We start from the raw sequence: 13,678 nt of genomic DNA, 5'->3' as shown, positions 1-13,678 counted from the left end.
TGTTTGGTAAAACTCCCCTGTGAAGCCGTCTGGTCCTAGGCTTTTGTTTGCTGGAATATTTTTGATGACTGCTTCAATTTCTTCCATAGTTATTGGCCTGTTGAGATTTTTAGATTCTTCCTGATTAAGTTTTGGGAGGTTGTATTTTTCTAGGAATATGTCCATTTCCTCCAGGTTGTCTAGTTTGTTGGAGTAGAGCTGTCCATAGTATTTTTTAACAATCATTTGTATTTCTGTGGGGTCTGTTGTTATTCCGCCTCTCTCGTTTCTGATTTTGTTTATTTGGGTCCTCTCTCTTTGCTTCTTGGTGAGCCCGGTTAGAGGTTTGTCAATCTTATTTATCCTTTCAAAGAACCAGCTCTTAGTTTCATTGATTTTCTGTATTTTTTTTTGGTCTCTATGTCATTTATTTCTGCTCTAATCTTTATTATCTCCTTCCTTCTGCTCGCTCTGGGGTTTTCTTGTTGCTCTCTTTCTAATTCTTTGAGTTGTAGAGTTAGATGATTTACTACCATTTTTTCTTGTTTTTGAGATAGGCCTGTAGAGCTATAGACTTCCCTCCAGGACCGCTTTCATTGTGTCCCATGGGTTTTGGATTGTTGTGTTTTCATTGTCATTAGTTTCCAGGATGTTTTTAATTTCTTCTTTGATCTCATTGGTAACCCAATCAATATTTAATAACATGCTATTTGGCTTCCAAGTGTTTGAGTATTTTGGGTTGTTTTTATTGTAGTTTATTTCTAATATTATGCCATTGTGGTCTGAGAAGATGCTTGGTATGATTTTAATCTTCTTGAATTTGGGGAGACTTTTTTGTGACCCAATGTGTGGTCTATTTTTGAAAATGTCCCATGAGCACTTGAGAAGTATATATATTCCATGGCTTTGGGGTGAAATGTTTTGAAGATGTCAATTAAGTCCATCTGAACTAGTGAGTCATTTAGGATTGCTGTTTCTTTGCCAATTTTTTTGTCTAGAGGATTTATCCAGTGATGTCAGTGGTGTATTAAAGTCCCCTACTATAATTTCATTGTTGTCCATCTCTCCCTTGATATCTTCCAGGAGTTTTTTTATGTGTTTGGGTGCTCCTGCATTGGGTGCATACATGTTTATCAGGGTTATATCCTCTTGTTGTATTGATCCCTTTAGTATTATGAAGTGGCCTTCCTTATCTCTTGCTATGGCCTTCACTTTGAGGTCTATTTTGTCCGATATAAGTATTGCTACCCCAGCTTTCTTTTCCTTTCCATTTGCCTGAAAGATATTTTTCCATCCTTTCACTTTCAGTCTGTGTGAGTCCCTTCTAATGAGGTGGGTTTCTTGTAGACAGCAGATGTATGGGTCATGTTTTTTTATCCATTCAGCCACTCGATGTCTTTTGTTTGGAGCATTTAGTCCATTTACGTTTAAAGTTATTATTGAAAGGTACTTGTTTGTAGCCATTTCTGTTTTTGTGTGGCTGTTTTCTTTCTGAGCTTTTTATTTCTTATTTTTATACCAGTCCCTTTAGCATTCCTTGCATTGCTGGCTTGGTGGTGATAAACTCCCTTAGCCTTTTTTTGTCTGTGAAGCTTCTTATTTCCCCTTCAAGTTTGAATGATAGCCTTGCTGGATAGAGTATTCTTGGATTCAGTCCTTTGCTTTGCATCACTTTGTAAATTTCTGTCCATTCTTTTCTGGCCTGATGTGTTTCTGTTGAGAAATCATTTGACAATCTAATGGGAGATCCCTTGTATGTAACTTTCCGTCTCTCTCTTGCAGCCTGTAAGAGTCTCTCTTTGTCCTGAACATTTGCCATGGTAATTATGATGTGTCTTGGTGTGGGTCTTTTCGGGTTCACCTTGTTTGGGACTCTCTGTGCTTGTGTGACTTTTTCTTCCCCACCTCAGGGAAGTTTTCTGATATTATTTCTTCTAATAGGTTTTCTAACCCTTGTTCCTCTTTCTGTTGTTCTGGCACCCCTATTATTTGTATGTTGTTTCGTTTCATGTTGTCCCATAGCTCCCTTATGCTCTCCTCCTGTCTTTTAATTTTTTTCTCCAATTGCAATTCAGTTTGGTTGTGTTTTGCTTCCCTGTCTTCTAATTCGCTAATTCAGTCCTCTGTTTCTCCTAGTCTACTGTTGAAACTTTCAATGGTGTTTTTTATTGCAGCTATATCACTCTTCATTTCTTCTTGGTTCTTACATATGTTATTGATTTTTTCATCCATTTCTTTTTGATTCTTACATAAGTTGTTGATTTTTTTCATCTGTGTCTTCTTGATTCTTGCATAAGTTGTTGATTTTTTCCTCCATCAGTTTATGCATTCTAGGACCCTTAATCTGAATTCTTTTTCTGTCATGCTACATGCCTCTGTTTCACTTAGCTGCTTTTTTGGCAAGTCCTCCTTTTCTTTCTTTTGGGGGTTTCTTTGTCGACCCATGTTTGATCTCACCGACATATCTAGATGTTGAGTCATTCAGGTGCTGCTCCTTGGGTGGCAGTGGCTCATCGAGCTGTGGTTGCTCCTCGGGCAGTTGTGGTAGCAGCTGCTCCTCAGTTGGCAGCAGCTCCTCTGATGGGTGCTGTTCACAGCTGTGGTGGCTCCTCTGGCTGGTGGGGGGAGGCTTCCCACATGGCTGCTGTTCCTCAGACAGAGGATGTGCTGATCATGAGGCTGCTGTTCCTTGTATTGGTGTGGGCTACACACGCAACTGCTACTCCTTGAACTGGGGCAGACTGCTCACGTGGCTCCTGATCCTTGAATGGGGGCTGGCTGCATGCTGCTGTTGTTCCTCTGATGTGGTGGGCTGCTTGTGGGGCCACTGCTCTTGGACTTGGACAGGTTTATTGCAAGTCTGTTGCTCCTCGGATGGGGGTGGGCTGCTTGCAAGGCTGCTGCTCTTTGGACGGGAGTGAGCTGCGCGGATGGCTGCTCCTCCTCGGACGGGGACGTGACACTCACCCGGCTGTTGCTCATCGGGCAGGTGCAGGCTGTTGTGGCTCTGCTCTCGGACTGGTGCGTGCTGCACAGGGCTGCCACTCCTCGAACATGGGTAGTCTGCTCAGGTGGCTGCTGCTCCTCGGACCAGGATGGGCTGCTGCTGCTCCTCAAATGAGGACGGCCAGTTCACAGAAATGCTGCTCCTCGGATGGGGGTGGGCTGCTCACACAGCTGCTGCTCCTCAGATTGGGCTAACTGCTCGTGTGGCTGCTGCTGCTCGGACTAGGGCAAGATGGTTGTGCAGCTGCTGCTCCTCGGACTAGTGCAGGGTGCGGGCTGTGCACAGCTGCTGCTCCTCGGATCGGGGCAGGCTGCGCAGGGCTGCTGCTCCTCAGATGTAGGAAGACTGCTCGTGTGGCTTCTGCTCCTCAGACAGGTCGGACTGCTCACGTGGTTGCTGCTCCTCGGACAGGGAAGCGGGCCGCTCACACAGTTGCTGCTCCTTAGACAGGGGCAGGCCACATGAGGCTGCTGCTCTTAGGCTCGAGGCAGGCTGCTCACGGGGCTGATGCTCCCTGGACAAAAGCACACACTCACGTGTCTGCTGCTCATTTGGTTGAAAAAATAATGTGAAAAGAAGTACGAAATAAAGTAACAAACAAAAAAAGGAGAACAAAGAAAACAGCAAAAAAAAAAAGCAACAAATAAAAGGGGAAAACAAAGAAAAAAGCAAAAAAAAGCTAACAAAATAGTAATAAAAAATAAAAATGAAAAATTAAAATGTCATGCCTTTGGCTGGCTTAAGATCCCAGTTTTCTGGAATGTCTGTGATTTTTGTTGTTGTTTCTGGAACTGAAAGCCCCTCTATAGGCCAGACCCTGTTAACTCCCAGGGACTAATCAGATTATTTTAATCCTTCATCTCATTCAGGGTGGAATCTGGGTGTGGCTGTATTCCTTGCCTGGGGGCTGGAGGGAAGGGTGGGGTTATAACTTTAGGAGAAAATGGCTGCCCAGGTCCTGGGTTCAGGGGTGACTCAGCACTCAATTTGCTGTCACCTCTCCTGGCCCCTTCTATTCCCAGCCTCTCCCCAGATTCCACTCGTCCGCACCTTCTCCAGCTCTTCAGCACAGGTGAGTGTCCGTGTCCAAAATGTCCTATGAACAGAGTTCAGTGAAAACAAACAAACAAATGCCGGCCGCAGAAACGGAAAAGGCTGAATCTCTGTAAGCTCCTCTCTTACCGGCACTGCATGGTCTGGTCAGCGCTTCAGGCTGCCCCTTTTAGGCTCAGTCCTCTGTAATTACGGAACCCAGACCTCAAATCCCCCAGCGCCAACAGTCCCGCGGATCTCCTTTACCAAGTCAGGGGCTGTACCTGTCCCAAGAGACACGGATGAGTGCCACTCGGTCTCCCTCTGACCCTCTGGGCTCAGAGGTCTGGCAAAATTTCCTGCACAGATCCCTGGTTTTTACCTTTCCAGGGGAACTCTGCCCTTCCTGGCTGCAAACTGTCTCACCAGCTGAGTATACTTCATCAATTCCGGGTAGGTGTTATTAGTTTCAGCTGCTCACTCCATTTGCTCCAGGGACAAGCCCTGGGACATGTCTGCCTATTCTGCCGCCATCTTGTCCCCGTGCAGTGATTTCTTGAGTTGAAGAATTTGACAGGCAGCTATGAAGTGGTCTGTATTGGAGGGTGATACTTGAAGGTCTGGGGTTCAAGCAATTTTGTGGGTAGAATCTCAGAGTAGGGACTTTTCTTTATTATTTTTTTATTGACACTCATACTTTGGTTGCTGCATCTACCCACAGCTCCTGTGGAAGCTTGGGAGAAAGGGATTCTGAAGTTGTCATGATTACAGCACTCAGTTAGCAAAATAGATATATCACCCAGAACATGAAAAAACAGCGAAGGATTTGTCTTTCCCCGCGGATCAAATTGTAGGTTAAAAGAATGAGGCTATCGCCGAAACCGGTTTGGCCCAGTGGATAGAGCGTCAGCCTGCGGACTGAAAGGTCCCAGGTTCGATTCCGGTCAAGGGCATGTACCTGGGTTGCGGGTACATCTCCCAGTGGGAGATGTGCAGGAGGCAGCTGATCAATGTTTCTCGCTCATCGATGTTTCTGGCTCTCTATCTCTCTCCCTTCCTCTCTGTAAAAACCAATAAAATATACTAAAAAAAAAAAAAAAAAAAGAATGAGGCTATCATTTAAAGGAGATGGGGAAATAAGTTAAAGACAAGACACCTCACAGACATAAAGAGGAATCAATGGCATGGTTAAGAAACAGGCATTTCATTTATGAGAATAATCAAATAACCTCACAAGCAAAAATCCACATTCAAATAACATTTCCCTCCATCCCAGGTCTGATAACAAACCAGCAAGCAAAGCATAAGCAAATTCTGCAGATAGGAACATGCAAAATCAAAATTGAGCTAGGGAAAATTTGCATCCGTAGAGAGGTATTTTCTTGCATCAGACAATAGTGAGGCCAGGAATGTATTTTCTGCTTGGATATTATTGCAGAGATTCTGGGTTTGTGTGCAGAAGATATTTTGGAGTGGAAGAATGATACCCAACAAACTCACTGTTTTCTTCATGACCATCTATCTGCTCGTGTCCTTGACAATAATTGTGCAGAGCAGCTTAATTGTTGCAGTGCTGAGCAGAGAGTGGGTGCAGGTCAAAAGGCTGTCACCTGTGGACATGATTCTCATCAGCCTGAGCATCTGCCGCTTCTGTCTACAGGGAACATCAGTGCTGTACAACTTTTGCTATTATTTCAACCCTTACGATGACCTTTGGTACATTGCAATCATCTGGGAATTTACTAATGCTCTTGCATTCTGGTTGACCAGCTTGCTTGCTGTCGTCTACTGTGTCAAAGTCTCTTCCTTCACCTATGCCATCTTCCTCTGGCTGAGGTGGAGAATTTTGAGGTTGGTTCCCCAGCTGTTGCTGGGGTCTGTGATGGTATCCTGTGTGACAATCATTGTTTCAGCTCTTAAAGTTGTCTTCTTCAAGAGTCAGTTAATCTCCATGATGCAATGGCCTGGAAACAAAACAGAGACTGAGACACTTAGGACATTCCTGGAGAAAAATTATGGACATCAGCTTCTGGCACTATTGTTCATTCCTTTCCTCCTCTTCCTGACCTCCACCATCTTGCTCATAGCCTCATTGTGCCAACACTTGAGGCAGAAAAGACATCACGACACTGGCCACAGCAACTCCAGCATGAAAGCTCATGCCACTGCCCTGAGGTTTCTTGCCTTCTTCCTCATCTTCTTCACCTCTTACTTTTTCACCATAATCATCTCCACTACATATTACCTAAGGCATAAGACTTCCTGGTTCTGGGCCGGCGAAACTATCATCTATGCTACAGTCTCTATTCATTTAACTTCACTAATGCTGAGTAGCCCTACGTTGAAAAAGGTTTTAAAGGTAAGCTGCTGTGGCCCAAAGTTGCCTGAAGCTCCAGGTACAACAAGAACCTAATCAAATGGGAGCTTGCATTGATGCAACTAATACCAACTGCCAACTTTACTCTTCACAATCCTATGTAATAGTACTGGTTCCTATATGCAAGCAAACCCAAGCAAGCCTCGTTCTCTTCCATTCACAGAGCCGAATGGAACCAGTCTTTCTCTATTCTCTGCCACTCCTATCTTTTCCTCTTCACAGTCCCCAGGTTGGTCGCAACTTTCTCATGACTTCCCCATCTCTCCTCAGTCTTCTCTATCTGTGGAGTTTTACTTTCAGTGTATTCTACACAAGAGGGCCAAATTATGTTGTCCATACATTACATTTATTTTATCCTTTTCATGACTGCCAATCACTTCACACATTAGTAGAAATAGTTTCCCCACAATAATGTATTGCCTACACCCTGAAGGTTCTCCATGCTAAAGTCTCAATTAATCAATTTTTCTAAATTTAGTCAAGAAAATGTCTGGCCATCTTCCTTTCTCTCTGTTCTTTCTGGACCTTTATCCAATGGCATAACTTTTCTTATTTGTTTCTCTTCCACACAATGTGACTTTATTCCTTTAAAACTAAAGTCAAAACTTAACTCTTCCTTCATTTTCATTTTTCAACACATTATATTCTCCCCAGAATAGCAAACTACATACCCAATCTAGATTCTTCCTAGAACATCTCCAAATATTGGCAACTTAACCGCCTCAATTGCATATGGTTTCCATTGGCAGGATTCTTGCCTCTCAATTGTACTACAATTTGGAATAAATTATCTGGAAAGATTCCCAGATTGAGACTTAGCTGATTTTCTTCCAGATATAACCCAGATGTCATCTAGGAACTCTTCCTACTTCATAAAATCTGAGTGACATTGGCTTAAACTCTCTATACTCTTCTCTTTCTTCCTCTGCAACAGTTCAAAACCCTCCCAAATTGACAAGAATATAGTTACCATATAGTAATCAATTATAAACCACCGATGGGACTTTTCTGTTCTTTATAAGTCCTTTTCTGCTTCCCCAAACCCCTTTTACCTTCAGCTTATCTCAAACGCTTTTTCTTTAGAACTCCGTCTCACTATCTCCCCATGGCATCTCTCTCATCATTTCTGTCTTCTTCACCCTCACCTACTAGCAAAAAGGATCTTGGTCACAGCCAAATCCCAGGCTTTTGGGCCTCAGCTTCCATCTGCTTCAGGCATTTATTAGGGTGTTTTTTCCTTAAGACAGCTTCATCTCTTAAGCTTCCTGGTGCCAGAAGTTAAGAATATAATTTTTATTCTCCTTTCATATAAGTATTGAGCATATCTGGAAACTGAACATCTGCATCTGCCATTAGAAGACTGAAACACATACAGAGAGAAAACCATCCTATGGGTAAAAGAATGCAAGTATTTCAAGCTTGACTATGACAGGAACACGTAGGCCCTGGAGTGGAAATTTCTGATCTGGTCTTGGGTCTATCACTCTGATTTGTCTCCCAGTCAAGTCATCACTTGAGTTAATATTTGAAACTGAGGGTGTGAAATATAAGTACAAACAGAAAGACCACTGTAACCAAAGACACTGTGCCAATTGGCACATCTCAGCAGCATCTTTACCATTGCACAGAAAGGGAAGGAAAGCCTATTTTCCCACTTTGCAGCAGTTCGCCATGCAGCCTTGGCATCTCCCAAGCTCCAGTGGTTGAACTATAGTAGAAGGTGGGATGGAACCTGGTGGATGCAGTGATATCTGTGGAGCAGAATCATAACTAGATAATGTGGGACTGAGGAGAAATAAAAGGTAGATATCAGCATTGAGTTATCTTCCCAGAGACTTCTTAGAATGCTTAGTAGGCTGCTAAGGTGTTGGGTTGAGGTGGAGGGCAGGGGTGCCCTAGAAGGGTTCAAAAGGTGGAAAATGGGAACATCTGTAATACTTTCAACAATAAAGATATTTTAAAAGATATAGTCACTTAGCAATTTTCAAGTGTATGATATAGTATTGTTAACTATAATTACAGTGCTGTGCATTTAATTCCCAGAGGCTACTTATCTTCTTAACTGCAACTTTATACCCTTTGACCAATATATTCCAAATTTCCCCATGCTCCAGGCCATAGTGACCAGCATTCTACTCTGTTTGTACAAGTTTGGCTTTTTAATATTCCAATCTAAGCAATATCATACAGTATTTGTCTTTCTCTGTCTGACGTATTTCAATTAGCATAATATCATATTGTTGCTAATAATAGTATTTATTCCCTTCTTTGTCAGGGCTGAATAATATTTGTGTGTGTGTCTATGTGTGTGTGTTGTGTGTGTGTGTGTGTGTGTGTGTGTGTGTGTGTGTACAAGAGAGAGAAAGGGGAGGGGGGAGAGGTCCATAAGGTGAGAATAGAAAAATAACGAATTTTGGTAGGGATTGCATTGAATCTATAGATGGCTTTGGGTAATATGGGCATTTTAGCAATATTAATTCTTCCAATTCATGTTTGTTAAATTGTGGTGGCTCAAGACAATTCCCTAACCTGATAATCTTTTTACTTTTTACCAAATTTTACCTTTGATATGCCTGTATGCATTGCTAAAGAGCAAATGTGTATTCAAGTAAATAAATAGTGAACTATGCCAGAAGTCGGTGTGCCTCTTCAAGTAAAAGGTCGCTACATGACCCCCAATGCCTTCTAAATTCATATTTCTTGTATAGTATTTTCATTTGTGTGTTGGCCCCTCCTTCAGATCCTGAACGCCGTTGCTAAGGTCCTGACAAGAGAGGAAGGGAGAGGGATAGAGAGAAAAACACTGATCACTTACCACCCCTATGCGCCCAGACTGGGGATCAGTCCTGCAACCTAGGTGTGTGTCCTGACCCGGAATTGAACCAGCAACACTTTGTTGTATTGGATGATAACCAACCAACTGAACCACCTGGATACGGCCAAGTGTAATATTTTAAAGATATAGTTTACCTTTGCATCATGAGTTTGGTGGTTTCTTGTTTTATGTTTAAGAATTCTAATCTTTATGCTAGATTACTTCTGTTTTCCCTTCCTTCAATAATTAAAGTCCATGGATGATAAGCACAAGTGTGGTGCTTATCACACCTGGAGTCAATGACTCACTTTGTTTTTCTCACCAAGTAACAATTACTAGAATTCTCCTCTCATTTTTGAAGTCACTAATTTAATATTTGGTGTCTATCCGGTATAGTATTTCTGAATTCATGTCCTGCACTTATTCTCTATCCTACCTAGATAGCTATGAATTAATTTCTAGATATTTAGAAGTAATCTGTAGTTTGTCCATTGTCCAAAACAGCACTTGAAGTCTACAGACCCAGAAGTTCCCACCTTATAGGGATCCTCTAGCCTCTGAGCCTTTTCATTCTCAGCTTTATGTTACAATCTACCACACAACAAGTGTACACTACCACACCAGCAACACTGGATACTCATGAATGTGGTTCCAGAATCGAGATAGAAAAACACCTGGCTTCAGGAAGGTGCTATTGTAGTTGTTTTGGCAACTACACACCCAATTTTCCTCTGCTGAGATTACAAAGGCTAGAAGGACAAGGTGCCTCAAACCGCTCAGAGTGTGAGCACAGGTCTTCACCACAGACCACTGGCTGCTTAGCTCAGGCTCAGGGTCTGGGGGATGGGCTTAGAGCAGCATGAGCCCGTGGCAGGGATGGTGCAGCAAAGGCCTGCTATGCTGCTGGAGAAGGGAGCAGCTGGCAGGTGCAGTCGCTTCAGCAGGTGCCTAACGGATCACATCGTCCTTCATCCACTGGTGTCAGACTTCCTTGCGAGACCACAGATTCTTCCAGAAATATTTAATGGGCACTTTCTAGAAGAGTGCAATTTTACAAAACCAGATAACACCAGAGTCCATGGCATTTTATGTTAAAATCATCAGTGATTGATTTGTCTCCACAGTCTAGTCAGAGAAAAAGAAGCACAAAGATAATAAAGAAAAAAAAAGTGAGCAAAGCTTCTAGGCCTTTCTATTCAATAGGCTTAATTTTTAAAAATTGCTCACTCCTTTATTTTGAGCAGTGTGAGCAGGAACAGAAAGAGCTTAGCTATGTAAGGAGAAAACAAATCAAAGCAGTGATATTAATGGAATAAGAACAACCCCCAAAGATATAAAAGGGTCAACTCTTTTGAACTGGAAGATCATCAGTAAAGGTGCCACACCTCGACGTAGGGAGGGCAATGGGGTGTGTGCGGTGGTTTCTTGAGTTGAAGTTTTGACAGGCAGCTATGAAGTGGTCTGTATTGGAGGTTGATACTTAAAGGTCTGGGGTTCAAGCAATTTTGTGAGTAGAAACTCAGAGTAAGGACTTTTCTTTATTATTTTTTTATTGACACTCATACTTTGGTTGCTACGTCTAACCACAGCTCCTGTGGAAGCTGGGGAGACAGGGATTCTGAAGTTGTCATGATTACAGCACTTGGTTAGCAAAATAGATATGTCACCCAGTACGTGAAGGAACAGTGAAGGATTTCTCTTCCCTGCAGTTCAAATTGTAGGTTAAAAAAATGAAGCTATCATTTAAAGGAGATGGGGAAATAAGTTAAAGACAAGACACCTCACAGACATAAAGAGGAATCAATGGCATGGTTAAGAAACAGGCATTGCATTTATGGGAATAATCAAATAACCTCAGGAGCTAAAATCCACATTCAAATAACATTTCCCTCCATCCCAGGTCTGATAACAAACCAGCAAGCAAAGCATAAGCAAATTCTGCAGATAGGAACATGCAAAATCAAAATTGAGCTAGGGAAAATTTGCATCCGTAGAGAGGTATTTTCTTGCATCAGACAATAGTGAGGCCAGGAATGTATTTTCTACTTAGAAATTATTGCAGAGACTCTGGGTCTGTGTACAGGAAGATACTTTGGAGTGGAAGAATGACACCCAGCCAACTCACTGTTTTCTTCATGACCATCTATCTGCTCGTGTCCTTGACAATAATTGTGCAGAGCAGCATAATTGTTGCGGTGCTGAGCAGAGAGTGGGTGCAGGTCAAAAGGCTGTCACCTGTGGACATGATTCTAATCAGCCTGGGCTTCTGCTGCTTCTTTCTACAGTGGTCATCACTGCTGCACAACTTTTGCTCCTATATCAACCCTGACGCTGACTTTCGGTACATAGCAATCATCTGGGAATTTACTAATGCTCTTGCATTCTGGTTGACCAGCTTGCTTGCTGTCGTCTACTGTGTCAAAGTCTCTTCCTTCACCTACGCCATCTTCCTCTGGCTGAGGTGGAGAATTTTGAGGTTGGTTCTCCAGCTGTTGCTGAGGTCTGTGATGGTATCCTGTGTGACCATCATTGTTTCAGCTCTTAGAGATGTCTTCATCAAGAGTTAGTTAATCTCCATGATGCAATTACCTGGAAACAACACAGAGAATGAGACACTTAGGACATTCCCGGAGAAAAATTACATATATCAGCTTCTGGCAATGTTTCTCATTCCTTTCCTCCTCTTCCTGACCTCCACCATCTTGCTCATAGCCTCATTGTGCCAACACTTGAGGCAGAAAAGACATCACGACACTGGCCACAGCAACTCCAGCATGGAAGCTCATGCTACTGCCCTGAGGTTTCTTGCCTTCTTCCTCATTTTCTTCACCTCTTACTTTTTGACCATAATCATCTCCACTAAATACAGCCTAACGCATGAGAATTCCTGGTTCTGGGCCTGCAAAACTATCATCTATGCTACAGTCTCTATTCATTTAACTTCACTAATGCTGAGTAGTCCTGCGTTGAAAAAGGTTTTAAAGGTAAACTGCTGTGGCCCAAAGCTGCCTGAGGCTCCGGGTACAACAAGACCCTAAGCCAATGGGAGCTTGCATTGATGCAACTAATACCAACAACCAGCTTTACTCTTCACTGTCCTATGTGATATTAATGTTCCCTAAATGGAAACAAATCCAAGCAAGCCTAGTTCTGTTCCTTTCACAGGGCCATTCATCTCTAAACAGCCAGTCTTTCTCTATTCTCAGCCACTCCAATCTTTTCCTCTTCACAGTCCTCAGGTTGGTTGCAACTTTCTCATGACTTCCTCATCTTTGGAATTTACTCCCAGTGTATTCTACACAAGAGGGCCAAAATTATGGTGTCCATACATTACATTTATTTTATCCTTTTCATGACTGCCAATCACTTCACACATTAATAGAAATAGTTTCCCCACAATAATGTATTGCCTCCACCCTGAAGGTTCTCCATGCTAAGGTCTCAATTAATCAATTTTTCTAAATTTAGTCAAGAAAATGTCTGACCATCTTCCTTTCTCTCTGTTCTTTCTGGACCTTTATCCAATGGCATAACTTTTCTTATTTGTTTCTCTTCCACACAATGTGACTTTATTCCTTTAAAACTAAAGTCAAAACTTAACTCTTCCTTCATTTTCATTTTTCAACACATTATATTCTCCCCAGAATAGCAAACTACATACCCAATCTAGATTCTTCCTAGAACATCTCCAAATATTGGCAACTTAACCGCCTCAATTGCATATGGTTTCCATTGGCAGGATTCTTGCCTCTCAATTGTACTACAATTTGGAATAAATTATCTGGAAAGATTCCCAGATTGAGACTTAGCTGATTTTCTTCCAGATATAACCCAGATGTCATCTAGGAACTCTTCCTACTTCATAAAATCTGAGTGACATTGGCTTAAACTCTCTATACTCTTCTATTTCTTCCTCTGCAACAGTTCAAAACCCTCCCAAATTGACAAGAATATAGGTACCATATAGTCATCTATTATAAACCACCTATGGGACTTTTCTGTTCTTTATAAGTCCTTTTCTGCTTCCCCAATCCCCTTTTCCCTTCAGCTTATCTCAAACGCTTTTTCTTTAGAACTCCGTCTCACTATCTCCCCATGGCATCTCTCTCATCATTTCTGTCTTCTTCACCCTCACCTACTAGCAACAAAGTATCTTGGTAACAGCCAACTCCCAGGCTTTTGGTCCTTAGCTTCCATCTGCTTCAGGCATTTATTAGGGTGTTTTTCCTTAAGACAGCTTCATCTCTTAAGGCTTCCTGGTGCCAGAAGTTAAGAATATAATTTTTATTCTCCTTTCATATATGTATTGAGCATATCTGGAAACTGAACTTCTGCATCTGCCATTAAAAGACTGAAATACATCCGGAGAGATAGCCATCATATGGGGAAAGGAATGGAGGTATTTCAAGCTTGACTATGAAATGAACACGTAGGCCCTGGAGTGGAAATTTCCTATCTGGTCTTGGGT

At 42.3% G+C, this 13,678-nt stretch overlaps 1 protein-coding gene and 1 pseudogene across 2 annotated transcripts; both read left to right on the top strand.

Annotated features, from left to right (window-relative positions):
- Positions 1-5,498: 5,498 nt before the first annotated feature.
- Positions 5,499-6,431, top strand: LOC308527314 (taste receptor type 2 member 16-like; the record flags this gene model as incomplete). Its single annotated transcript, XM_081102635.1, has 1 exon — positions 5,499-6,431. One exon carries the CDS (start codon positions 5,499-5,501, stop codon positions 6,429-6,431), a length of 933 nt encoding a protein of 310 aa, XP_080958761.1.
- A 4,884-nt stretch (positions 6,432-11,315) lies between these two features.
- On the top strand, positions 11,316-12,248 carry LOC308527313 (taste receptor type 2 member 16-like; annotated as a pseudogene). Its single transcript has one exon. The product of its transcript is annotated as a taste receptor type 2 member 16-like (transcript).
- The last annotated feature ends 1,430 nt before the right edge of the window (positions 12,249-13,678 follow it).

The sequence above is a fragment of the Myotis nattereri genome, assembly GCF_964212035.1.
Source record: "Myotis nattereri genome assembly, chromosome: 11".
NCBI lineage: Eukaryota > Metazoa > Chordata > Mammalia > Chiroptera > Vespertilionidae > Myotis > Myotis nattereri.
This window is presented reverse-complemented; position numbering and strand designations above follow the sequence as displayed.